A 27,690-nucleotide genomic window follows, 5' to 3' on the forward strand; every position below is an offset into this window, starting at 1 on the left:
GAATAAATAAATAAATAAATAAAATAATAGGCGAATCAATTTCAGTTAACACTCAGTGTCATAGAACGGAACAATTCTACTTGCCCTCCGCTGACACTATATTTCTTTTGACGTATGTCATTGCTGCGTCTGTAAACGTTTTCTCCACTCCATTGAATGTGACACGGAGCTGTGCCAGAAACATGATGCCATAGCGAACTCCCTCCTTGCCACGGAGAAGTTGTCTGACCCTGTTAAAGGCAGCCCTTGCTTTGGCGACACTTGAAGTGTAGTCGGGGAATATTGCAATGTCCATCCCGTTGTACCATGATGTTCTTGTGTTTCAAGTACATGGGCCAGACATGGCCGTCAAAGAGGCCGCGGGGGGGTCTGGCACCGTGTAGTTCCCCCTGGACATGTGCGCTAGAGGTGGGCGATATATATCGCTATCGATATCATTGTCAATAGTGCTTTCACAACGTGTAATTTTACATTATCGAGTATTGATACTGCCTCTAAAAGCATAACGACTCACGTCAGTCGACAGCCGCAAAGTATGAGGAAATGCTGAAAATCAGGGTGCATTGACGGCAAAGGAGGAGGAAGTGATAATCATTCGCCGAATCAGCGGGCAGGACCCGGTCATGTGACTCTATCCACACTGCAGCGGAGCTGTTTCAAACATAGAGGAGTGTCGAGCAGGGATTCATAGCGAGGCGCGAGTTCACGTCGTCTGTAGTCTGTAAATGGTTTGGGGTTGACAAGACTGACGTCGGTGGGAATAACATTGTTAGATGTGCCAAAACGGTCGCCGTGAAGAGCAACTCTGTTGCACTACGAGCGATATGGATTACGAAGAAAACTTGGCGACCGCGCAAGCACACTAAACAAAAGCTAAAACACACTCAGGAAATAGTCGCCAAGTTGAACCAATAAAAAGGCACGCATGCACTCACGCACACACACACAGTACTTTAGCGAGCAAGTCAAACGTGAAATCCTGGACCATTGGTTAACATTCAGTTTACACGCTTTTCGTCCTCATTATTCATAACTAGCCTGTATTCCCGAGGCATGTTGTTGCACAAACTACGACGGCTGATTAGTGTGACGCCACCCAAATATGAATAAAGTAACGAGTCTACATATCACAGGATGAGTGGGAAAATACACTTTTCGGTAAATTGCAGTTTTGTTATTCAACTTTATTCTGAATACGGTGGCCAATGTATGAGAATGGGTGTTGTCATGACGTCTTTTTTTTCTCTTGCTGGGTGACACTTCGTCACATGAGTACATTTTTTCTCATTCTGATTGCTGTAGTTAACACCTTTTTCTCATTCTGATTCCTCTAGTAGTAATTAGCAGTGGCACACCAGTACGTGCTGCAGCTCAAAATGTCACATCATTATGGAATAACAACAGAGAAATTTAAATGACATAAATATTCCTAAAAATCAATGTAAGTCAATACATAACTTTTTGTTCTTGACTCAATATCTCGGTGCAGTCTGGATAGTAGTGGAGGCCAGCGATGATGGCTCGGGCTTGTCGTCTTTCCTCGCAGATCCAAGGATTCTGTGCGATCGATCCACAAGCACCTAACTATCCAGTTGCAACGTTTCTTACAAAAGAGCTGCTGCTGTAGTATAATGCCATGCCCCTCCGCCACGCCTAAGATTCGGATGTTACATCTCTGTATTCTCCCCTCCATTTTTGCATAATTCTTTATCTCAGACATCTCCGCTGTCAACGATTTCACTGTAGCTTGCAGAGCACTCAGTTCATCTGACCACGTCGACAAACCACTCTCCATTTCTTTCATCCCAGCCTGCACTTGCTTGTCATCGAAGCTATGCTAGGTTGTAGCTTAGCGGCTTCATTGACTTTAGTTTTGCATTGCTTTGAAGCCATTTGAGTGTCACCGCTCATGTATTCCACCCGAGCCTGTATAGCCAAAGGAGATTTACTGAAATTTGTTCAGCTAAATATGCATTTCAAGCTGAAAACTCACAGGTGTGATGGGAGCCCAAAATCCCACTTCTTATGCCATAGTCTGCTCAACAGCACCCCCTTTCCCAATATAGTATATTTGCTAAAAATATATGTATATATTAGGTTAGTGAAGAAGTGTAAGTGTCGAAAGTCACTCTTGTTACACAAACACTAAGGATCTCATTTTATCTTGGAGCACATGTGTGCCAGTGGTCATCCGGCGCAGTCAAGTCAATGGCTTGAGTCCAGGTTACCACCGTGAACTAACCTGCAGAGTCATATGACTTTACTTCAGTCGGACTCGAGTTGCTATTATTTTGACTTGCGACTTGCTTGCCCCAAAAATGGGAATGACTTGACTTGGGAGTTGGCATCTAACTCGACTCGATTTGACTTGATTTAGACCTGAACTACAATACTTGACAAGGCATCTTGTTTAAAGTTTGAAAAATGCATTTTTTTAACACTGTTTTCCTTTTTGGGAAGGAAAGCAAGAAAGAAAGAAAACAATTTTTTTTTGTTTCATTCACGTCAACCTGGTAAACCAGTCAGGGTCATTTGTTAGTGCGACTAGTGAAGTGGCAACGTAAACACCAACAGCGTGGGAGCAACTCCGAAGACCATTAATTTCAATAAATTGATTATTTTGTGTGGGTGGTCGACTGGTTAGCACGTCCGCCTCACAGTTCAGAGTTCGTGGGTTCAATCCCGGCTCCGGCCTCCCTGTGTGGAGTTTGCATGTTCTCCCCGTGCCTGTGTGGGTTTTCTGCGGGTACTCCGTTTTCCTCCCACATTCCAAAAAACATGCATGGTAAGTTGATTGGACTCTCTACATTGCCCCTAGGTGTGATTGTGAGTGGGGATGTTTGTCTCTGTGTGCGATTGGCTGGCAACCAATTCAGGGTGTCCCTTGCCTACTGCCCGAAGACAGCTGGGATAGGCTCCAGCACGCCCCGCGACCTTTGTGAGGATAAGCAGTATCGATAATGGATGGATGGATTATTTTGTCCATGATGGTGGCAAAAATATTCTGGCAGAACGCATGGTTTGCACCTCACAGAACGAAGAGACAACGATGTCTAACTTCATCATTACAAAACAGACATCACAGACAAGTAAGCTAACGTCACAGTTTAGCTAGCGATACGAACACCCGGCTTTGGTCCAGTAAAAAATATGTGATCGTGAACATTTAAGTACAGCTAAGTAACATTGGGATAGTTTGTGAAAACTGTCCAAACTGTTCGTTTCAACTGTGGCCATTTGCGTAGTCAAGCAAAACTCAGCCCCCAACCTTGCCCCGCCGAGATGAGGTGACGTGCACTTTGCAAAGTGACGTACACTTTGAAAGTAGCCGAAACATAGACACCAACGGTTGAATGCAAAAGTAGTGAAGCGACATGTTGCTAGTAGACAATTGTGGAGAGACACATGTGTGGAGATGTTTTTGGATTTAAGGATGATCGATTTGATGAAACCGTGAAAAAGACAAAAGCAACATGCAAGCTTTGAAACTTGAAGATGAGAGAGACAACATCTCCAAAGTTTCCTTTCATATACCTGACACATCTAAAGCCTGGTTCACACAGCAGGATTTTAAAATTGTCGGCCGGCTTCCAAACTCTGAGAGGCCCCACACGTGACTAGAAAAAAATCATGCATATTACAATTTTGAACGTACCATGTTTGGTGTGCGGCCACATGGCAAAATCGACACATTACACACGAACCACATTCATTCAAAGATATTCTCACGTCAGACAGAAAATCTCGCAAAACCCCAGAAGATTAAACGAGACTTCGGAGCAAACAAACATAGCGGATGAATGGGCAGAAGGGGTCTCGGGTCGTGTCTTGACGGTGGCTAATTAGATTTGGCTAACAGAATGGCATCAGAAACAACTTGTGTAGTTTTTAAATCTGATGATTATGCATATTTACAACCACATTCAGCATATTTCAGTATTTATCACCACATTACAATCTAACTAAATTAAGTGTAGACATTGATTTGATAAGTTGTTTTTTTATTTCATTTTTAGAGTAAACAAGTAAATGTTCATATAATTTGTAGTATGAGTGAAAAAAAGACCTTTATCACTCCAACATATGTTGTGACTGAGCAAGATTCAGATTCAAGAGTGATTTAAGTATTGACTTGCCTTGATTGAAATTTGGTGGAAACTCGACTTGATTTTTTTCCACAGTGACTTGGGACTTGGAGGTTACGAATTCAGACTTACTTGAGACTTGCACATATATGATTTACTCCCACCTGTGCTGTTAACCACTGGCTCACACTACTCTTTACGCTCAATCCAAATGTTGCACTAATAACAGAGTAAGTGAGAGTTGACTGGTCATGCCTGGAGTGTGCAGTACAAAAATGATGTAAAAGAAAAGCAGATGTTGTGATACAGTACACTACATTAGTGTAGCAAGAGAGCTAACACAATACCCACGCACATCAAAATAAGGATATAAACCAGGGGTGTCCAGCTCCGGTCCTCAAGGGCCGCTTTCCTGCCTGTTTTCCATCTCTCCTTGCTGCAACGCACCTGATGATCGTAATCAAGCTTCTTCAGAGCTTGCTAATATATGAGAATGGGTGTCGTTATCAAGCTTCTTCAGAGCTTGCTAACCATCATCAGGTGCGTTGCAGCAAGCAAAGCTGGAAAACAGGCAGGACACCGGCCCTTGAGGACCCAGTTTGGACACCCCTGATATAAACAATAGAAGCTTTCCGGCTAATGTAAACTTTTTTATATCAGACTACAATATTGACACCATGTTGGAATTGGTTGGAGCAATAGTTCAGAACCATAACACACATCTTGCATGTGACTTCATCATTCAACTTTTAAATAATTTATCTTTTCTTTTGATTGAAGATAATTCTATGTTTTGCTTTGAATGTTTTAAAGCACTTTGAGTTGCATTTTTATGTATGAAAAGTGCTATATAAATAAAATGTGATTGATTGATTGATTGATTCAACTGGAACATAAGTATTGATAAGCGGAATCCTCAGGCAAGCAAACATACGATTCTTAGGAATCGAATTACTCTGAACTGCTTTTTGATTTCCATCCCTAGACAGTTTTATTGATGTGAGCAAAATTCTATATGTAATTATAGATGATTAATGATAATGCCTAGTGTCATGCTTCATCTGAATTGCTGTAAAAAGGTAGTAGTGTGAAATGTTTGGCTTGAATGATGATTGAAATAATCACTGTCGTCACTCATCATCACTATGATTTCTGTTGTAGAACTCAATAAAATAACTGATTATGAGATAATTTCATCTTTCAAATGTATAATACAAAGGATTTACACACCTGTTTCTCCTTTGGGACCTATAAAAAGCACAGCAGTAATCAGTAAAAAAAAAAAACATTCAACAGGTAACAGTCACTTAAAATATCATTCATTCGTTGAAATTAACTCCCCAGCCTTCTAAAAGTTCTCAATTTACAATTTATTAAATGGTATTCATGAAGAGGTGAGCAGCTGAACTTGTTTTAAATTCCACTTTGATAAATCATCAAAGTCACAGCTTCATAAAGAGGCTACATCAGGCAGACTAAATAAAGCTGTATAAAAAGTCAAGAAACACTTGGCTATACTTTTATGTTGAAAAGATACAATAACTTGTTTAAAAATATCTGGAAAACAATACGCGTACATTTAAACCTTTTTCCTTAAAATGGAACTAAGACTTTGATCAAGGTTGAGGGAATTACAGTATAAACTATGTCAAATCCCAGTCAATTTTGGCTCACGACTTTCATGCATCTGATAAAAAGGTCAAGATAAAGGAATTTTCTCTTTCGAGACAACCAACCACACCGCTAAGAGTTAACATACACCCGACTCAATAAAACAATGGCTTTCCCAGAAGAAAATAACATTTTATTGGAGAGTGCCCAGACCTACATCCAAATGAAAACATTTGGTGACATGAAGAGGGCTACCCATATTTTAAAAATAAATATTGAATATTTATTTTACACCAAAGTTAATCAGATTTATCATGCTTAGCATTGGAAAATAAAAATCTAACTGTTCTACCTGGTAGGCCACGTGTTCCACTTTCTCCTGCTCTTCCAGAAGGTCCAGGTGGCCCTTGGGGTCCTGGCAGCCCATCGAAGCCTCTCTCTCCCGGAGGTCCAGGTGGGCCTGCAATGTTAAGATACATACACATACAGTACGTTATTGTGATGTAAAATAAGTTTAGTGTATAATACGTTTGAAGCCAACTCAATAGCATCTCATACTATTGACTACTGTATGTCAATTGCATCTTGTGTTCACTCCATGTCAGCCCTGCCCTGGTTGATTGGTTTAGTTCTTGTAGCTTCGATTTGAATTTAAAAGTATTTAGTTAACTTGTGCATATTTGTGGAGGGTTGGAGCATCGACGAGTTGTTTTAGGGTGCAAGGCCGGTTATACCCTGGACTGAGCAACACCCAATCACAGGGGTGACAAATACAGACCTAGCATTAATATTTATACTTGCAAGCAATATAGAGCCTTCAATGAACCCAATATGCATGTTAATGGGCAGTAAGAGCAAGTCGAAGTACCAGAAGCGAAGCCAGAGGGAGATCAACAAACACCACAAGTAATCACTCGATCTAGCTCAGCGATGGGCAACTGGCGGCCCGCAGAACTTCAGGCCAGAAATACAACGGTTTCTACTTCTAAATATTCACTCACGAGCACGCCTAGCATGAAGATCTCTGTGCCACAATCGCTGCTCCCATTATTTGGCCTCAAAAGAGGATCGCCTAAGATTTCTTTTAAAAAAAAATTAAAAAAAGATTCACTTACATCTTATGTGTCATGTTTTTGCTCTGTTGTGTTTTCGCTCTCTCTCTCTCTCACTTGTTCCAGCCCAGCTGGAGTTGGGGGAGTTCCCTTTAGCTGCGCACTCTTGGCTGATCATAATCAGCAAGGTTTAAAATAGGGGTGGGCGATATGACGATATTAGATCGTTAAGCGGTTTAACGTGTTCACGATCTCATAAAGCCGAAAGATCGTTTGATCGTCTACATGGCACTTTCTAAACAGTTTAGCTCTATGGCGGCGCAAACCCGCTGACGCGTATACCCGACCAACCAATCACAGCACGCACAGTGCACCGTACGTGACACTCCCTGCCTCCCTGTTTGTTTGTATAGCGGAAAGTCACCACAAAGCAGAGTTGGTCCTGAAAAGAAACTCCCCATCCACAGTGTCGATTTGGTTTGGCTTTTCCGCAGAGAAGAAAAGCAAACCAGTTGTTTGCAAAGTTTTTAGAGACTCGGTTCGGACGTCAGCGTCGACAGCCAAAGCAAACGGAGATCAGACCATTGGTAGCCGGAGGCAGCCCCTAGCTCCAAGCTGACGCAACCCACGGTAACACAACCATTTAACAAGAGCACTCCATATGAAAAAACAAGCAAGCAGTGTAAAGAAGTAATTGAGGCAGTGACTTATTACCTTGCTGAAGACATGATTCCCATTAAAACAGTGGAAAACTAGGGCTTTAAAAGACCCTTCAAAGTACTATACCTGCGTTACAAGCTGTGTTTTTATGTTTACATTCACTGCACATTTTGATTAAAATTGTCACTATTCAAATTAAAACCTGTTCAGAAAGCTTAGCTGACTTAAAATGTCTTTTTTTTTTCTTTTAGAATTTTATACACATTTTGAAGATGTTTTATATGTTTAACATGAGGAAAATGGTCAGGAATGTGCAAATTAGTCTTAAAAAAACCATGTTAAAAAAAGAATCATGATAAAATCGTGATCGTGATTTTATGTTTAAAATAATCGTGATCTGATATTTTTGCCAGATCGCCCACCCCTAGTTAAACCCATTAAGCCCGGTAGCGCATAACCGCGTTTCTATCACTAGAGCCGAGAGCGCTGTTGCGTCATTCTACCTTTCAAGCCGGCGTCACTGTCCTTTTTAAATCCAATTCTCCGTTTCCTAGCCAACTTAAAGCATCAGAATATACACGTGACGGTGTCGCGAGACTGTGGAGGATGTCGTGGAATTTTTTCGAGCCGTAGGTAGGCTAATGGCGGACGCCGTCGATCGCCGGGAGCTCTGATTAAAGTAAGTAAAGTAACGGCAGTGCTATACAGACGATGCGCACGACCAGTGGAACCAGTCCAACATGATATGATATGGTTTGTAGACAATGATGATATTGACGTCTTTGTAACAAAATAGAGGATGGTAATCACCACTCGATTTTTTTTTTATTAAAATAGTGCTTCTCTGGCATTGACACGTTATTTTTACATGTTCAATTGAAACAGTAAATAATAATAAATTCTGCCTGTGTGAAAGCCACATGTCTAAGCTCTTTAATTCTTTTGGAATTATGTTTCTGTCTGCTACAGGGGCTGAGATATTAATCATTTTGTAAGTGTTGAATTTCTGGGAGAACTTCAAGTTTTCAAGGCCAATTCCAAAGGCGACCTTAGGTTTTGGGGAGTTGTTGAGAAAGGCGCTTTAGGCCTTAATGGGTTAGAAGGGCTCTGTTCTCCACCAAGTCTTGCCGGATGATTGACCTTGCCCACCTCACAGCCCAAGCTAATTTTTCCAGATACCTCGCTCTCGAATTATGATCTCAATTTTCTTGAGCTCTTTATTATTGGGGTTTGCTATCTCGTTTATATTTTTGGGTTAATCAATTCTTCCTTGCCATTTGCAAGCGCTTTTTGTTCCAATTTGGTATTACCCAGCTTTGTTTTTGCCATCGTCTTCTGTTCCTATTTTGTCGGCCATTTTGCATTTGCAATGAAAGATTTTTTGTATTCTACGATTTTGTCCTGTTCTGTCCACCTGCATATATATATATATATATATATATATATATATATATATATATATATATATATATATATATATATATATATATATATATATATATATATATACACACACTCTGAAAATGTTAAAAGTACTTTGGGAGTTAAAATCAACTCCCAAAAAATTTAACTCCAGAATTTTAACACTCCAAATTTTGCTTTGTGCGTGGAAATCTAATTTTCATTTTTCATTCGCAAAAGTTCTTTTCATTTTAATACTTCAAAAATGCATTTCTAGTCAACCTGCTCTTGCATTGCTAATCTCATTGCATACTGTACATAGGCTTGAAGGAGAAGGACCTCTGGTGAAAAACAACTCACTTCAAGGTGGATCCTTCAAGACTTGACCCAACTCAAAAATTAAGATAAGATAAGATAAGAATGCCTTTATTGATCCCACAGTGGGGAAATTTTCATTGTCATCAATTAATGCTGGAATTGCAAATCTGCAGATACTGTAAAACATGGTGTGGCTGAAAAGAACAACAGACTATTCCCTTTTAAGAGTGCAATAAATTTGAAATGAGCTGAAGTCAACAGTGAAACCACTGTAAACACCCTCTTAGTTAATTGAGAACAGACCATGTTTAAAGTGAAGACTTTTATCGCCATACAGGCAGGTAAGGCTAAATCTGTTGTTGGACAGTGCAGCCAGAACAGGAGGTGAACAAAAGAAAGTGACAATTTGAGGAACTCGAGAAAATTGTTTGATTTCTTTGATTTATGTGCATTTTCAAGTGTCCCTCCTGGGAAATTATGTGGGTACTGTATGTGTAGTACATACGGCAATACTGTTGCTGGTGTCAGTCCAAAACCTTATGTCACATTTTAATGAATTTCATATTTCTTCAAAAATACAATACAATACAACTTTATTTATATAGCGCATTTCACAACAGCTACAGCTGTAACAAAGCACTTTACATACAACAACAAAATAGCAATAATATAACAAGTGAAAGCAATAAATTAACACAAAATACTATATACAATAGACACCGGAAAACAGGATAAAACTGTCAGTCTAACGTCAAATCAAAAGCCAAAGAATAGAAATGTGTCTTCAAACGGGTTTTAAAAATGGACAGAGAGAGGGCTTGCCAAACATTTAATGGAAGGTCATTCCAAAGGGATGGACCAGCAACAGAACAGGCCTGATCCCCTCTGAGGCACCGCTTAGTCCTCAGCACCTCGAGCAGCGTCTGGTCCGCAGACCTGAGACTGACCTATTGGTCAGTCCACACACGTTGGTGTTATTGTTACACTTGATTGATCAATCTAAAGTGTTGAAAAAGGCTTGCTCTCTTTCACGATGCAATACTAATGTATGAGCAAAGTGTCTATTTCGGAGGTACAAGGTTTTGGCTCGATGCCAGCAATATACAGATCTCTGGCCAGAGGACAAATCCTGAAGCTATTTTCTATTGTAATAAAACTGCAAAATTGTAATTACAGGAAGCAACAGCATATACAGTACACTATTTTAACTACTGCATCTGCTGATACTGCATTAATAACATAAAACAAATTCACGTCACAAGTCATTAAGCCTATAGACATTTCTGTCACATTTGAAGTCTGCCGACTCGAAGACATTACAGTATATGAGAAACATACAGAAAATTACCACCTTTGCGAAACAATCAAACAAATATGATAAGCAGCATGCTGAAAAAATTAAATACAGTAAAAGGACGTTTTAACCAAAACTAACTACTGGAAACATTTCTGTCAAATTCTGTACGCGCATGACCCATCTTGACTGATATGATTTAGCCGCCTAATGCAGGGATGGCCAACCACTCAAAGGCAAAGAGCCATAGTTTTGACTGTGTTTACCGCAAAGAGCCATAGCATACACATACAATTGGTACCTTCATTGTCGAATGGAATCCATTCCATCACCACGCTCAAACGAGCCCTCCACACACACTGTATTGCTCACTTTGTGTGAAACAGAAAATTGTCCTCAAAATCCAATCGTGGGCCGAAATTAGATTTTCGTCAGACAAACCTGCTGTAACAATATCAAAAGCTCATGGTTTGGTTTTATCTCGGTATTGATGTCACAGTATTATATTTACTGCAATATTGTGTGAAAGCTCACACACCTTAAAAACAGTTGGGTTAAAAAAATTAATTAAAAAAAAAATTGGTTCAAAAGTGGACTGATCCACTAATTTGGTCAATTTGACCCACCTTCTTGTGTTTCTTTATACAAAACAGAACCCATTTTTGGGGTTCTTTTGTACAAAACTACCAGTTTTGGAGGTTGTTTCCTGAAAAACTATCCAAAAAGTTGGTTCAAATTGTCTCAAGTAGTGGATTGTAGTGTGTTATTACATTATAATGTTTTGCACTTGACTTCATCACACCCTTTTCCGAACAGAAAACCAGCTCCGAGTATCTCTCTGCCTGCTTTTTGAGGAAGTTTGAGGAAATTATCTTTCTTGGGTGCTCTGACTATGTTTGACTTAACTTTACCTACGTTGAGCTAAATATTTGTAAAGATTCTGTTCGTTTGTTTTAAATATGGGTCCGTTCCCAAACCTATAACGGTTATAGTATGACCAATGGATTATTTAATACAGACATGTCGAGCTCCCGTCCTCAATGGCCACTTTTCTGCCTGTTTTCCATCCGTGCCTGCTTCAACACACCTGTTTCAAATGATCAGCTCATTAGCAAGCTCTGAAGAAGCTTGATAACTTTTGAATCATGTGTGTTACAGCTGGGATAGAAACGGGAAGGACACCCTTCCCCCCTCGCCCTTGAGGACCGAGTTTGGAGAGACTTGATTTAATATCACGATGTGTTTAAAATTGTTTTTTTTTTGTTTTTTTTTTCATTTTTATCATTTAACCGTTGGGGTTCTGTTCGCGCTATGAAACGAATTGACCAATTGCATGCATTGTAACTGAACGACCTGGTGATAGTCAGCCAATCAGAACGCTCTTACCAATAGAGTCCCGGACGATGAAGTTACGCGTGCAATATAATACGCCAAACGTTCACACAGCCATAAAATAAATAAATAAATAAATAAACATTAAATGAAAAAAAAAATCACACAGTCATTTTGGCATGATAGAAAACGCGTCCGCTACTTAAACATTTTTACAATCATGGTAGACAGCTGTTGTGCACCAGGGTGCCACAACAAGAGGCAAAACAAGGGGCGAACATTGTACAGGCTACCAAAAGAGAAACCAAGGCATTGTCAATGGATCATAGCATGCATGCATAAATAAATAAGACCATTCTAATCACTTCGCCATGAACTGTCACACAGTGCAAGACTTGCGTGAATGTGCTATAGCTTTGATAACATGATCGCATAAAGTGGAAACGAATCTGGATTGTACAAACTTGTAACCTTCCAAGCCTTTGTATTTTGTATTTAACCATTGTGATAGACCGATTTCAAGGATATTGTACCCCTAAATAGTAAATACCTAACACTTCACCTATCAATTTTAACACTATACAAGTTGTTTGGTTTGATATAATTGTTTTTTATTGCGAAACTAATTTGAAGAGATATATTGCAGCACACTCATTTTGTTTTTTTCGACCTTTCTTTCAGGATCTAATACCAGTATCAAGCCTAGCAGAATTGGAAACTGATCAAAATAATGGTAAGTGAACCAAAATCAGATGTTTGTTCTGAGGAGGTAGATGGCATCATGCATACTGCAGAAGACACATTGTCTAAATTATGTACATGAATTTCACGTATAACACCACACTGGAAAACTCACAAGACTCCACAGCATGGAAGGAATGGTATATTAAACATGAGTGTGCCATGCTTTTAGATGGAGCAGTCTTTATCATGTTTGAGTCACAAATTGTTTTCCAATTGCCCCTTTGTAGTTCTGGTCAGGTAGCAGTCACAAAACAGAATATTCTGGCATGTTTAAACATCTTTGTTGTATTACTGTATGTGTGTTTTGTCACATTATCTTTGCCATTTGAAAGTGAAAATTTGGATGCCACATTGCATACTACTTTATCCCTGGGTTAGAGCAATATGTTAAACTAGCTGAATGGAAATCATACATTTACTCACTTTTGAGGTTAGCATCATGCTAATACCTTAACTGCCTTGTGGATTTCCTACTGTGTTTTTCAGATGGGATATCAGTAGCACTGGTGCCCATTAAGACCATCCGCAGACTCCACAGCGGCATAATCCGCAGCGAGAGACCCAACAACGAGCAATCGCATTCCCTGGTATTATACCATAGTCTTGCTGTACTCTTTCACTACATAAAGTTCACCAACAACCAAGCGACACAGGAGTAGTATTTTTTGGCACAGTATCGTTTACAATCCAAATTTTGTGTTCAGGATCCCATGATACACGACAACAATATCAGAATTTGTTGCTACTCCCTAACTTTTGAGCATTTTGTTTCCATAGGGATATTGGAATACGGCGCGATGCGGTATTACAACCCACATGGTGCCCCACAACATACACCAAATGGTATGTCATGTATTTCTCTGATTTGCTTCGACAATGAAATGTCTTTCTAGACAAATTTAAATCGCACTACAGCATTTGTTTTTCTCTCCAGACGGAAACTATCAAAAGTTTGATACGAAAGAGACAGCATCGTTGCAGCGGCACAAAGGCGTTCAAAGAGACAAAGATTCAAGAATGTTTGTTTGGTGAGTTATCTCACAAGTAAACAACTTAATATGACAACACATGTTTTTAAGCACAATGCTTTGAAGTAGTTTCTTTTGTGGCGTAAAACCATTCCTTCTCGTGCCTCCCGGCAGTCCATTTATCTTAAAAATCTCCACGGCCACCGATGCAAAAGCATGAGGAGACGGCCAGTGTTTGTGGGATTTACAATATATTAAAATGAAGTGTTCACATTCACCAAATTTTTTTATTACCTCAATATATAAATATACTTCAGAAGTTAATGAGCTAGTCTCGTTTTCTGCACTGTGACGTGTGACAAGCAAGCGTGTTCATGTTTGTGGGCATGTGGGATTAGTCGAATCACTGGATGGAGTAGGAGGCGTTTAGAGGGGGAGGAGTTGAAATATCTAAAATCTTGAAAATCTTACCAAAAAGACGAGACTAGAATCAGGTGATGGTAAAATTGCAAGCTATAAGATATAAGTATTTTTAGAGGTGCTTGGATAGAGCCAGGCTTGTCGTTTGCACTTTCTAGTCAAGTGTTTTAATTTGCTGACTGCTGGTTATTTATTTATTTTAATCTTGTCTTTCAGTTGCTGCTCAACTGTTTGACTGCGCACTGACCCAGAAAGATTTTTGTACTGTTGGGAAGCATAGGCTTCATTTCGCTCATGAGCCATAAAGGGGGCATCCCAACCCATGCTACTGCCTCGGACCCAAGTCAAACTCAGTTTCTTTTCAAACTCAATTGGATGGATTGTAATGTTATGTGTTATGTTAAAAAATATTTTTTTACAGCAATATGGAGTGTTGTTCTTACAGTCAATCACTTTAGATTTAGTCGATTTAAATCTTATGGTACGTGGTTGACAAACAAACATTTCACATTACTAAAATATGACTAAAACTAAATGATCTTATTTGAAACACTGACTATAATATAATGTATGGCCAAATAGAGAGGCTTGGGTTTAATGAATGTATTTTGATCTCTTCTAATAGATCTTTTTAATATTCAATATTATATTGATATTCAATAATTTTTCATATTTATTTGCCTTCAAATTTCCAATTCAATAATTCAACATGTTTTCTGTCATAGGTTTTTCATACATTTGGGTAAGTAATGAAAAAGCTAACATTTTGTAGTGGACTAACCCAAGATTTTTGTTAGTCTTTTTTTTAAACTTTATTCTAACATTTAATTCCAATTTAGATGATGACTGAATTAATGTTGTTTCCTTAACATTGATTCAACAAAAAATCAACAAAAAGTGCATGTAGGTTCTGGTTTAGATGATGGTTGAATCAACATTGATGTTGTGTGATATATGGTTGAAAAGCAAATAGTGACCTAACATTTTATCAACCTTGCACTTTCTGTATAATTTCTACTTTAGCTTTCAACGTAGATTCAACACTTAAGCTGAACTGTATTTCAACATTGATTCACCCGTATTTTGCTATCTGGGTAGGTGCTATATAAGCTGTCTTGGCTTCACTCTCTTCAGTTGGGTGGGAGAGAAGCCAAGGATAAGTTGCTGCAGGTCAGTTCATTAACTTTAACTGTTCCAACTATACCTGATTATCTGGTACTTAAATTGTTGTTTTAAAAACCTTTATAACCAGATCGTTCAACATTATTCAAACTAACCCATAAACCCAAGGGCATCTGCGTGCGTGTGTAGGAGCCAGTCGCCATTGACTTTCGTGTTCGAAGGACAACTGTTTTGATTTAAAGATCTGTTGTTTTGACTGTGAACTGGTATCGACTGCAGTTTGTAAATATCTTGTTGATTTATTTTCTGTTTTTCATTTTCAATATATTCCCATTTGAAAATCTAAATACTTGGTTTGTCTTTATTTACTGTCTCTGCCCTCAGTTAGCCAAATCTAGACTCTTCTGATACAGCCCATTCACATTAATTCTTAGTTACTTAATCCTTGATAGTGTCAACTAAACACTCGCTACACTCAGGTCTGCGGACCAGGCACTGCTCGAGGTGCCGAGGACAAAGCGGAGCCTCAGAGAGTATCAAGCTTTTTAGGCTGCTGGTCCTTCCCTTTGGAATGACCACCCATTGGATGTGAGGCAAGCCCCCTCTCTATCCGTTTTTAAAACCCGGTCGAAGATACATTTCTATTCTCTGGCTTTTGATCAGACCTAAAATTTTCGGCTCTTTTCCGGTGTCTATTGTATATAGTGTTTATGTTAATTTATTGATTCCACTTGTTGTATTATGGCCTTTTTATTATTTTTATGTAAAGTGCTTTGTTACAGCTCTAGCTGTTATGAAATGCGCTATATAAATAAAAATGTATTTTATTGTAATGCAGTCTAGGGCGGCACGATGGTCGACTGGTTAGCACATCACAGTTCAGAGGTCGTGGGTTCGATCCCGGCTCCGGCCTCCCTGTGTGGAGTTTGCATGTTCTACCCGTGCCTGCGTGGGTTTTCTCCGGGTACTCCGGTTTCCTCCCACATTCCAAAAACATGCATGGTAAGTTGATTACATGCATGACTCTCTAAATTGCCCCTAGGTGTGATTGTGAGTGCGGATGTATGTCTCTGTGTGCCTTGCGATTGGCTGGCAACCAAATCAGGGTGTCCCCCGCCTGCTGCCCGAAGACAGCTGGGATAGGCTCCAGCACGCCCCGTGACCCTTGTGAGGATAAGCGGTATCGATGATGGATGGATGCAATGCAGTCTACTCAAGTAAACCTGCTAGCTGCCGTCTAACAAACACACGCAAAACAAGCGGGTCGCATTTCCATCTCTCGTCCACAAAATGTGTGTCCGTCAATGATGGACTGTGAGGTAGGTCGGGATGGTTAGTGATGATTACACTGATCATCACTGATTAGTGATGATTACACTGATGGACGAAAAAACGTCCGTGCTTAGTCGTTCTTTTTTTAAATTTTTTTTTAAAGCTTCCCATCTATTGTCTAATGTCAGCAAAACGGGCGTCGGTCAGTGAAGGTCTGACGGACCGGTACGTCAGACTGACGGAATGGCCACTTCTGCGAAATAGTATGTAAAAAGTAATAAAGTAAAAAACTTACAAAATATGATAGAGCTCCGGACGTTGGAACATCCCAAAATGCCCTGCGCCAGATGTCACTAAATTGAGGAAACACCACACTTTGACAGTGGTAGACAGGGACCAAAGAAGCATTCTATAGGCTACCAAAAGAAGAACCGATTAAGTCGTAACACCATCGTTCGGGCGGACGGTTCGCAGACCACTCTCCAGCACCGGTGTTGCCGTGAGCGAGCGCCCCATTCGGTGGACCTATACTAAAGCGAGGCCAAGATGCTTCGCGTCGGCATCCGCTCCTCGCCTGCCCACGGCGACGGAGGCTGCATGCCCCACGATCCTGTGGCGGGCATTCCTGCGGCGGGCATTCCTGCGAGCGCCACATTTCTCACACCCTCCAAGCAAGGCCGGCCAGCCAGCCTCTGCTCCGCATTGGTAGCAGCTACCATGGTGGGGGGGCTGCGGGCGAGCGTCTGTGCATGAGTGAGGGTATTCGGTCTGTCAATTATTACTGCAATTATTTATATTCAAGACTATCTCGTGTGCTTGTACGCGGGGCTGCATTGAATACGAACAGGGTTTCTTCCATTGGCTATATACTGTATGAAAACGCTTTGCGCTTTCAGTACAGTAGGTGACAGTATGCAACAAAGAGCTATAATCTGCCCTTAAACCAAGGAGAAAGAGAAGAAGAAGAGGAAGAAGAAGAAGAAGAAGAAACAATTATAGACAGCAGTTGGAGTGTGCTTCTTCGATTGAAATGAAATTTACAGACGGGAGCGATGAGGAAAGCACAGTTAAAATAACATGACAGACTGACTGACTGATTACAGTTTGGTTCAGGTTGAATAAAAATGACGGACTGACGATGACGGATGATGGACCGGCAACATTTTGTAAAGTGCACAACTCTGATGGTAGATACTGTAGGTATTTATTCGAGCTGTGCACGAATTGGTGGTGACTCGAATACAGAAGCGAATTGGCTGTTCAAAATAAATGCTGAATCATAATTTGGGGTCACAGCATATTGTCACGTGTATTGTTGTCACAGAAGAATGTTTGGGTGGCAACACTCACGTCTCTGTATGTTGCAGAATGAGTCAGGCAAAGCGGCAAGCTAGCAACAAACTCTTTAATCAGAACTAAAATGATTACTGTTGCCTGTAACAACATCAAAACAACAATGCTAACCTGTGCGTTGCTTACAGTATCATTTCCCCCTTCCCTCTCCTCTGCCCGCCAACGTCCTCTCTCTTGTTCCTTCATGGCCCCCCAGACTATAGGAAACCACAGAACTTGTGAAGGTTGCTACAGTATGTATGTGGGGAGTGCATATCGGGTTCGAAAACGTGCCATGTTCAAATCAGCATAAAACTCAAATTTTTAAGCAGTCTGTCAATATTGCCGAGCTAGGTTTTGTTTATTTGCTGTTGGCCTCTCACTCCATCCTAGCAAAGGAGACAAATATGAAAGTACCCAGGTTAGCTTTTCGCTGGCTACTAGCTGGTACAGCGCAAGCGGACGGATTTAAAACTGGTCGAAAAGAACAACCTGGGTTCTGCCGTTGGCCAATGTACGGCAGGGATCCTGGAGTTTAAGCAAGTTATTTTAAATTAAAAACACAAACCTTTCTGTAGGTTGACGCAGCTATATTAGTACGCCGGTGTGCACTCAGATACGTTTTCAAAAAAGTGAATATGAGGCTTGGTAAAGCGCTTTGGACAACATATGGTGTACACCAGTGTTTTTCAAACTGTGTGTCGCGGAACACTGGTGTGGCGTAAGATATTGTCAGGTGTGCCGTGGGAAATTATCTAATTTGTGTGCCTGTGCGGTCTAGTGCCTGGCAGCGTAATCATGTCTTTACAACATTGTAGTACTCTTCCATACCAGCAGGGAGCAGCAGCAGCAGCACGTAGCTAATTGTATTTGAATAGAGACAAGCGAATTAGTGACGCATGTTTATCCAAACAGGCCCACACTGAGTAAGTATCAAATATGAAACATTATAAAATAATTATTTTCTTATTGTTCATTTAAATCCTATTCATGATAATATAATATAACGTCCTTCTTCAATGTTAAAAAATGCTTATATAAACAATATAACACATATGGTTAAAATAACCTTTTTTTTTTCACAATTTCAGCTGGTGGTGTGCCACGGGATTTTTTTCAATGAAATAATTGTGCCTTGACTCAAAAAAGTTAGAAAAACACTGGTGTAGATAAAGCGCTATGTATGTGCAGTCCATTTAACAGTTATCCATAATCCGAATAGGATTAAAAAAAATTTGGACTATGATGTGTTTTTTGGCAAAAGTACAATTAGCAACCCGTTCAACTTGATTTGGGGCTTGCTGTTTAAACAGTGAATAAATAGCTGATTTTGGCTGCGGGTCTCAGCAGTAGTATTTATGTATACCAGTGACTGCATTTTGAATTAAAGTTTTACGTGACATAGTTGTGTTACGATACACACCCTTTTCATTTCAGTCCAAATAATATGACTTGCTCCATTTGCTTTGACTTGAGGAGTCATCAGAGCATGGAATTTATGCTGTCATTACAACAGGGCATCTTGAAGGAGTGTGTGAGTGGCTTTGTTGGTAAGCAGCGGAATGATTAATAGCGGTTACAGCCAATTTGAGTAGCTGACCTTTAGGTTCCTCATATATTTTACATAATAAATCCTTACCAATGGGCAGCACATTGAGGTTACTGTATATGAGTAGCACTGTTGCCTCACAGCAAGATGTTCTCAGCCTTTCGATGTGGGGTTAACCCGGTGTTGGCTGGGTTGTTCGAACTCACAGTATAAAATAAAGTATACGTTAAGTAACCACCCTCTCACCCTTCGTCACCTAGGAATGAGTCTGGCAGACTGACAATGCTGTATGTGATTTTGTGAATGTCAGAATAAGAAATCCTATAATTAACCTAATTCATGACAACAATAAATATTTTGGTAAGTAAACCAGTTCCAAAACTTATTTGAAGTTTATGAAAGAACACTATGACTATAGTGTAGTAAGAAATAGCAGAATTTTGCCAATAAACAGCTTGTTCGTCACTTTGTGAATATCAGTAGCTACCCCTTTGCTGATTCAAATGTGAATCTTAAAAGGCAAATTCTGTGGCCAATGACAAACTGTTGAAATAACTAAGAAAAAACCCTAAATAGTTTGTGATGATTGTAAATGGTTTGAAGAGTAAGGAATGCAGTGAGGCAAAGGGGAAAAAACTGTGTTGAACAATGAACTAAGAAAAAAAGGAAGGAGAAAAACAAATGTACAACCCGAAATTCATAGCAGGAAAGAAGTCAGAAGTAGAGGATTGGCTAAATGAGAAAAGAGGGAACAAAATAATATAAAAAATAATCAAATCAAATAAAAATATTAATTGATACTGGGCCATATGCTTCTATGCTTCTACGTAAATCAGAAAAGGTACGCAGCTGCTCTCATTCTCCTGTCCACTCAAATCTGTCGTTTATGTACCCTCATGCCAGGTATGCACTCTGGATGGAGTAACCCTAAAATGTGAGCGTTCCCTGGATGGGCGCATAAGAGTATGTGTGTTTTATTCTGTACGAGATAAATCCAATTCATGCAACTTCATCAGAATACTATGCTTATGCTTATTATGAACACATGCTTGGTGGTCCATTATTAAAAAGGGGGGGAAACTTAACGGCTGTTGAGTAGTGGGGCTAGGTGTGTTCCGCGTTGTCAGTGAGAATCAGATGGCAGTTAACTGAATCATGCATCCATCCATCCATTATCTCCCGCTTATCCGAAGTCGGGTCGCAGAGGCAGCAGCTTCAGCAGGGAAGCCCAGACTTCCCTCTCCCCAGCAACATCTTCCAGCTCTTCCGGAAGGATCCCAAGGCGTTCCCAGGCAAGCCGGGAGACATAGTCTCTCCAGCGTGTTCTGGGTCGTCCTCGGGGTCTCCTGGCGGTGGGACATGCCCGAACACCTCACCAGGGATGCGTCCAGGAGGCATCCTAATCAGATGCCCGAGCCACCTCAACTGGCTCCTCTCAACGCGGAGGAGCAGCGGCTCAACTCTGAGTCCCTCCCGGATGGCCGAACTTCTCACCCTATCTCGAAGAGAGAGCCCGGACACCCTGCGGGTTCAGATCGGGGGGGCCATTCCTCCCAATCACACCTCTCCAGGTCTCTCAGTCATTGCCCACGTGAGCATTGAAGTCCCCCAGCACAACGATGGAGTCCCCAGGTGGAGCACCCTCCAGCACACCCTCCAAGGACTCCAAAAAGGGTGGGTACTCTGCACTGCTGTTTGGTGCATAAGCACAAACAACAGTCAGGACCCGTCCCCCCACCCTCAGGCGGAGGGAGGCTACCCTCTCGTCCACTGGGGTAAACCCCAATGTACAGGCGCCAAGCCGGGGGGCAATAAGTATGTTCACACCTGCTCGGCGCCTCTCACCCTGGGCAACTCCAGAGTGGAAGAGTGTCCAACCCCTCTCGAGAGGACTGGTACCAGAACCCTGGCTGTGCGTGGAGGTGAGCCCGACTATATCTAGTCAGAACCTCTCAGCCTCACACACCAGCTCAGGCTCCTTCCCTGCCAGAGAGGTGACATTCCATGTCCCAAGAGCTAGTTTTTGTTGCCGGGGATAGGACTGCCAAGGTCCCTGTCTTCTGCCGCCGCCCAGCTCACACGGCACCCGACCCCTTTGGCCCCTCCCACCAGTGGTGAGCCCATGGGAAGGGGGACCCACGTGTCCTTTTCGGGCTAAGCCCGGCCGGGCCCCATGGATGCAGGCCCGGCCACCAGGCGCTCGCCATCGAGCCCCACCTCCAGGCCTGGCTCCAGAAGGGGGCCCCGGTGACCCGCGTCCGGGCGAGGGAAAACGTGATGCATTAATTTTTTTCTTCATAAGGGGTCATTTTGAGCCGTGCTTAGTCTGGTCCCTCACCTAGGACCTGTTTGCCATGGGTGACCCTACCAGGGGTATAAAGCCCCGGACAACTTAGCTCCTAGGATCATTGGAGCGCGCATACCCCTCCGCCACGATAAGGTGACGGCTCACGGGGGGTTAACTGAATCAAAAATGTGCAACATGATATTTCACCTTCACACGGTGCCGGACTAACTATAACCTCTGGAGTGCACAAGAGGAAAGGCTCTTTATTCTTAAGGGACGATTTGACAGGGAACACCATTTAAGGTTTGCTCCACTCAGAGTGCGTTCATAATGGTGCGTAAGGGACACGTTCAAGTCAATGGGAGGATCTGCACAGCCAAAAAAGTGGGCAGCTGTGCGTCTTTTCTGACTTGACCCTACATAAGAATATGCCCCTATGCGCACAGAGAGGAAAGGTGTACAAGCCAGGCACATAAAAAAAGACTTGCGCGCAAACAGGAGAAATGGCCTGCTATGAACAGATGATGAAACATTTGACTTTATACAATTACTACATTGTGCATAATCAAATGTTGACCAGAAATAGTCCTAAGCAGTTACTGTAACACAAATACATTTTGACAAATCCATCCATCCATCCCTTATCCTCACAAGGGTCGCGGACATGCTGGAGCCTATCCCAGCTGTCTTTGGGCAGTAGGCGGGGGACACCCTGAATTGGTTGCCAGTCAATCGCAGGGCACATAGAGACAAACGTTCACACTCACAATCATACCTTTGGACAACTTAGAGTGTTCAGTTAACCTACCATGCATGTTTTAGGAATGTGAGGACACCGGAGTTCCCAGAGAAAATCCACGCAGGCACGGGGAGAACATGCAAACTCCACACAGAAACTCCAGGGCCGGATTCGAACACACGACCTCTACACTGTGAGGCAGTCGTGTTAACCAGTGCCGCCCCATTTTGACAAATTTTTAGAAAATAGGAATTTCTAAGCACCTGGGGTTCAGGTGATTTTCTAGATCTGCTTCATATACTGTATTAAGTAAGATCTGTTGAGAATTGATGCTATTTATTCATTTGGAATATACAGTAATCAATCAGTATATCTTGTGATTTTCTCTTTCAGAGACTAGTCAACAAGACTGATCAATGTTTAAGTGATTAGTGTTTAGAATAAACATGGTAAAATTGAATGTTTGTAATAAATATATACGATTATAGAATACAATAGGACAGAATAGAATCCTACCAGTCAGGGTGTGGTCTGAGAAACTCTGCATATCTTTCAAGACGTGGTTCAAGCTGGAGTTGAGTTTCTTTATCTGCCTTTGAACATCATCCTGGTTGTTCTGAACGAAGTCCAGGATCCCTCCATGATGAATGATTGAGTTGTTTAGACCCGAAAAACATGTCCATAAGCTAGATACATGTTGGTTCAGTCCTGAAAATGGGACACAGTAGAAGAAAGACACAAAACCAATGTTACCTCTAATTTTCCATGCATCTGAGCATTCACACAAATTCCCTGAGCAGCCCTGAGACCACGTGAGCAACATCAGACATACACACGGCTGCCATCAGACCAATATCACACCTGTCCAATACCTGAGAAACCAAACAAGTTACGTGATTTGGGTATGTTACAAAAAAAAAAACAACAAAAAGACATCTCAGTGAGTAGCGATTTGTGACACAAATAAAATCAGCCCTAGTTTGTTACTTTTATTTTAACACATTTTAAGCATAATTAAGTCTCAATACAATTTGTATAAATAGGGTCCCGCATTGTCCACTCATCAATAATGGAAAACAGGTAATTTAATAAAACACAAACATTTCTAGCCACTAGACCTCTGAAACGCATGTAAGAGCATCATTTAAGGGGCTTGCAAACTACCCCCATGTTTGGACTTCCTGAATGGAGCGAGCTCGAGCCGCCTGCAGCGTCTCGTCAGTGGTGCGTGTGAGTCTATGTGCGTCAATGTATGCTTCAAACTATTGTAAAACACACTACTGAAACTATAACGCAAGTGGGAATGGGGTTGGTCCTGTTGGTAGATTAAACTGGAGTGGAAATTAAGGACTGTATGTGATGTGTGTGCGTGGTGCGCACCAGCATCACCATGTGGGCTGAGAGGGAGAGAGCAGTGCGCAATTGCCAGTCCCTCCAGGATTTCGCAGGCATTTTTTGTAATTGTTACGGTCTAAAATGCCTGATTTCGTGGGCAATTTTCCTAAAAGTTGCAATAAAAGTTGTGATAAAAGTTGCATTTTTTTTAAAGCAACAGATATTTACAAACGTGTATATTCTTTATTGAAAAAGGATATTTAGCACACATCTCCCTCTCAGCATCTGGAGTTTAATTAAATATGACGGCAACAGTCTTTTTCTCATTGTGGCTCCTCAGTGCTTCTTCTTCTTTCTGGTAGATAGCAGCTAAATATTTTTTTAAACTGATGATAACCCATATTGGGTCCTCCATTGATGACTTTCTCTCTCAGGGATCTTTTCATAGCTGGGTGGTCACAAACAGACACTGAAATGTTGATAGTGTCACAGATCTGGCAAGAAAGCGAAAACTTTTAACACTCTTTGACTTTTTGTCCCCAACTCTGTGCCTTGATAATAAGTACTACAGATGGGCAGTATATCAAAATTTCAAAACAATTTGTGAATGTTGTTAGGAGCATTTGAAAACATGTAATAGTACATTTACAATCATTTTTAGTGTAATAGTGTGTGTTATAAGATTTTGTACACAAGTAACAAGTGTTTTTCAGACTTTTTTGAGTCAAGGCATATTTATTTCAGTTTAAAAAATCCCGCGGCAAACCACCAGCTGAAATTGTGAAAAAAAGCTCATTTTAACAATGTAAGTGTGATATTGTTTATATAAGCATTTTTTAACATTGAAGAATGATGTTATATTATAATGTCTTGAATAGGAATTAAATGAACACAAAGAAAAACGTATTTTATAATGTTTCATATTGATACTTAGTGTGAAACATGGGCCTTTTTGGCCACTTGTCTCCAAACAAAGACAATTAGCTACCTGCTGCTGCTGCTGCTGCTTCCTGCTGGTATGGAAGAGTACTACAATATAGTAAAGACATGATTACGCTGCCAGTCGCTAGACCGCACAGGCACACAAATAAGATAATTCCCCAAGGCACACCTGACAATATCTTACGCCACACCAGCGTGCCGCGACACACAGTTTGAAAAACACTGATAATTATCAGAATGCCTTGTTTCAACTAGTGGGCCTGCAGAGAACACAATCTTGAAAAAAATATGTTTGGGTTGACTTTCCTTGAATTAAGTATTTGCATAAGAAAATCAATCCTTTTGAGCATGGAAGACTTTTGTTAGGTGCGTGCTTTGGCAGAGCCATTTCAGACGAAATAACCCCCAACCTTACGTGAAATATTCATTTTTAAAACATAGTTGTTGTGATGTTTCAACAAAGTTGCGTAAAGTGTGATTTTCGTGGGAATTCCTTGATTCTGCGTTAATAGTTGCAATTGCAACTTCGTGAAATCCTGGAGGGACTGAATTGTTCACGTGCGTAGCTTTTAATGAACATTGCACAAAACAAGATGGTGAATTGTTACAAAATTAGTGAAGAGAGTGCCTTAGTTTTATTGAAACTTCTATCTGCAAGTGTCACACATATAACTATTCGAACAGTTGCAGAAGAAGAGAAAGAAATCATGATGTAATTACCTTCCTTGATCTTATGGATGGAGTCATAGACCCCATCCAACCTTCCACAGACTCCTTCCAGTTTGGATAGCCTCTTCTCTAGCCTATCACCTGATCTCTTACAGTCTCCCATCTCTACCAGCATCATGCTCTCAAAACGTCTGACATCTTGGTCCATCCCATGCAATCGGTCACGACTTTCCTCAATGTGTTCTGTCACCTCCTGTTGTATTTTGTCCAGTTCAGAGATAATCTTATCCTTTGTGTTTCCTGTCAATTGTTAAGAGAATCAGAGGGTCACAAAATGTTTTGTATAGTCAGTTTGATTAAACTGAGCTCACCCAGGTCAGTGATGACGCTGCCATGTTTCTGTACAGTGTGTTCAAGACCCTTGAGGGTGTCGTTTATAGAGCTGAAGGTCAAGATGACCTCAGACAATTCACCCTGAAGCGTCTTCATCTGGTTGTTGTTAATGGCACCTCCGATCACACTGTGACCATCTAAAGGCCGCTCAGAATCCAAACTTGGTCCATCTTGCCTGGTACCTCCATTTGCACCGGTTGAACCCGTGTTACCAGAACCGCCACCTAAACAGTGAAGAAGCTGAATACTAAGGAACAAAAACATTTACCTTTTTTCTTCCCTGACGCCTGTTCTGCTGGCGAATGAGAAATGATGGGAAAAAATATTTTCATGAAAATAAAAAAGATCAACTAAGCACAGACGAAAGCGTGTTTTCGTCTGTTGCTGGAATCGTCACTAACCGGGGAGTGAAGGAGTGGCTCCTCTTTCTCCGAAAGACAAAAAAATAAAAAATAAACATTGCTAGTCAATCTGGTGACTTAACTGTGCTTATGTTGGCTACTAAATCTATATTGATTGCCATTGTCTGAGCCTGCTCCTTTTTTAGGTTGTTCCAATTGGCTGTCACCGATGCGATGCTGCCGAAGAAGAAGGTCTGTCGGTCCTAAAATAGGGGTGACCAACTGTAATTTACCGATGACGGTGATAATGTCAATGACGTAGTGACAGAATGGCGATGACAGATTTGATCGGCTATGAAATAAGGATGGAATGACGATGGCGGATGGTTGGCCCGGTCGCTGGTGAATGAGAAATGACGGACCGACACAATTACATTGATTAAATAATGTTAAACATAACATTAACTAATGTTATGTCACCGAACTTAATCATTGCACTGATGATTTAGAAAAGCAATATAAAGCAGCACTGCAAAAAGATGCACCAATAAAGAAAAGGTACACACTAAATGCCAATTTAAGTGTTTGAAAACTGCTGAAAGTTGACAGTCCAAAACCAAAGCTAGTAATGATGGTAATGCCTTTGACTAATGAAAATTACTGGGTTTATGGCACTTGATGACGAGCCCTTTTTTTGTGATAGAAGACAAAGGATTTCATAAGTTATTAGCACATAAGTGAAACGTTCCAACCCAACGTTCCCCTCCCAACTGATCCTGTGGCTGCACACATCTCAGTGATACCAGTCAGAGTTAAGCCATACGGACTTCAGATGTCAGCCAAGTGAGAATGCTTAGCTTTACTGCACAGTGGCTAGATGCCTGATAGAACATGAAAAGTGAAACTGCATGCATGGCATGTTCGGTTCGGTCTACTTATTAGCGCGAGTTTACGCACGGGCGCTGTTGACTGTTGCATGCGGGAGAGGAGGGCAGCAGCAATAAAGAGGAGCCAGGACGCCAGAAGGCGTGATAAATCATAAATGCATGGATAAATGGCATTATAATGGCATACGCAAACAAGCCAGAACTCGAAGGTCCCCCGTACACTACGGTTTCCTGTTTGGGAACATTCTAGCTTTCCTGTTAAAATTGCCAATGGGGAAAGGTACGTCCCAAAGTTGTGTGCCGACATTGCTACATGAGTTTGGCGGCTATGTTGCAGGTAACACGTCTAACATAACAATGAATATCCGACTTTGAATGTTTCTTAGACGAGGAAGCAAGCAGTATTTTTAGCCAAAAACAAAGTACAACAGCTCTGTTCTTCGTTCTCCGCTGCTTCTCTCGCTAGCCGTACGATGCATTCATGAACCTCGGAAACATCACAACTCAGCAAAACACAAATCCGACCACAACTACCGTATTTCATTATAAAGAGTTTTAATCCAGGTAGCAATAATTGTAACTGTTATTGTATGTTTTTTTTTTTCATCAGAAAAGGTGTATATTGACTGCAATGACAGCTGAGTGTTTAAAGATTTCAGTATCTTAATTATTTACAAAATTAAGAAATATTTATTGTTAGTGTATTTTTTATTCTGGTGTAATTTCTTAGAATGTCATCCGAATGGTTCGCTTTTATTTTTTATTTTTTTAAAAACTGTACCATTTACTTGCCATCTTTTCAAAATAAACATATTGTAATTTTTTTTTAAAAAAGTTTTTTTTTGTACCGAAAATATACCGAACCGAAATTTCCAAGAAACCGAACCGCACCAAAATGTGATTTAGCGTACCGTTACACCCCTAATATATATTTTGA

At 40.9% G+C, this 27,690-nt stretch overlaps 1 protein-coding gene across 3 annotated transcripts in view; it reads right to left on the reverse strand.

The window, feature by feature from the left end:
* Window positions 1–27,690, reverse strand: part of LOC147150654 (EMILIN-1-A-like) — a 77,927-nt gene that overhangs the window by 8,763 nt on the left and 41,474 nt on the right. For all 3 annotated transcript variants that reach the window (XM_086025777.1, XM_086025779.1, XM_086025778.1), the window contains exons 8-12: window positions 25,504–25,749; window positions 25,184–25,432; window positions 22,703–22,894; window positions 6,049–6,156; window positions 5,316–5,333 (exon numbers count right to left, since the gene is read on the reverse strand). In XM_086025777.1, the coding sequence (XP_085881903.1) occupies window positions 5,316–5,333; window positions 6,049–6,156; window positions 22,703–22,894; window positions 25,184–25,432; window positions 25,504–25,749 (813 nt within the window). The remainder of the gene's footprint in view (window positions 1–5,315; window positions 5,334–6,048; window positions 6,157–22,702; window positions 22,895–25,183; window positions 25,433–25,503; window positions 25,750–27,690) is intronic.

The sequence above is a fragment of the Filicampus tigris genome, chromosome 3 (genome assembly GCF_054856515.1).
Source record: "Filicampus tigris isolate MCC_2025a chromosome 3, RoL_Ftig_1.0, whole genome shotgun sequence".
Lineage (NCBI taxonomy): Eukaryota > Metazoa > Chordata > Actinopteri > Syngnathiformes > Syngnathidae > Filicampus > Filicampus tigris.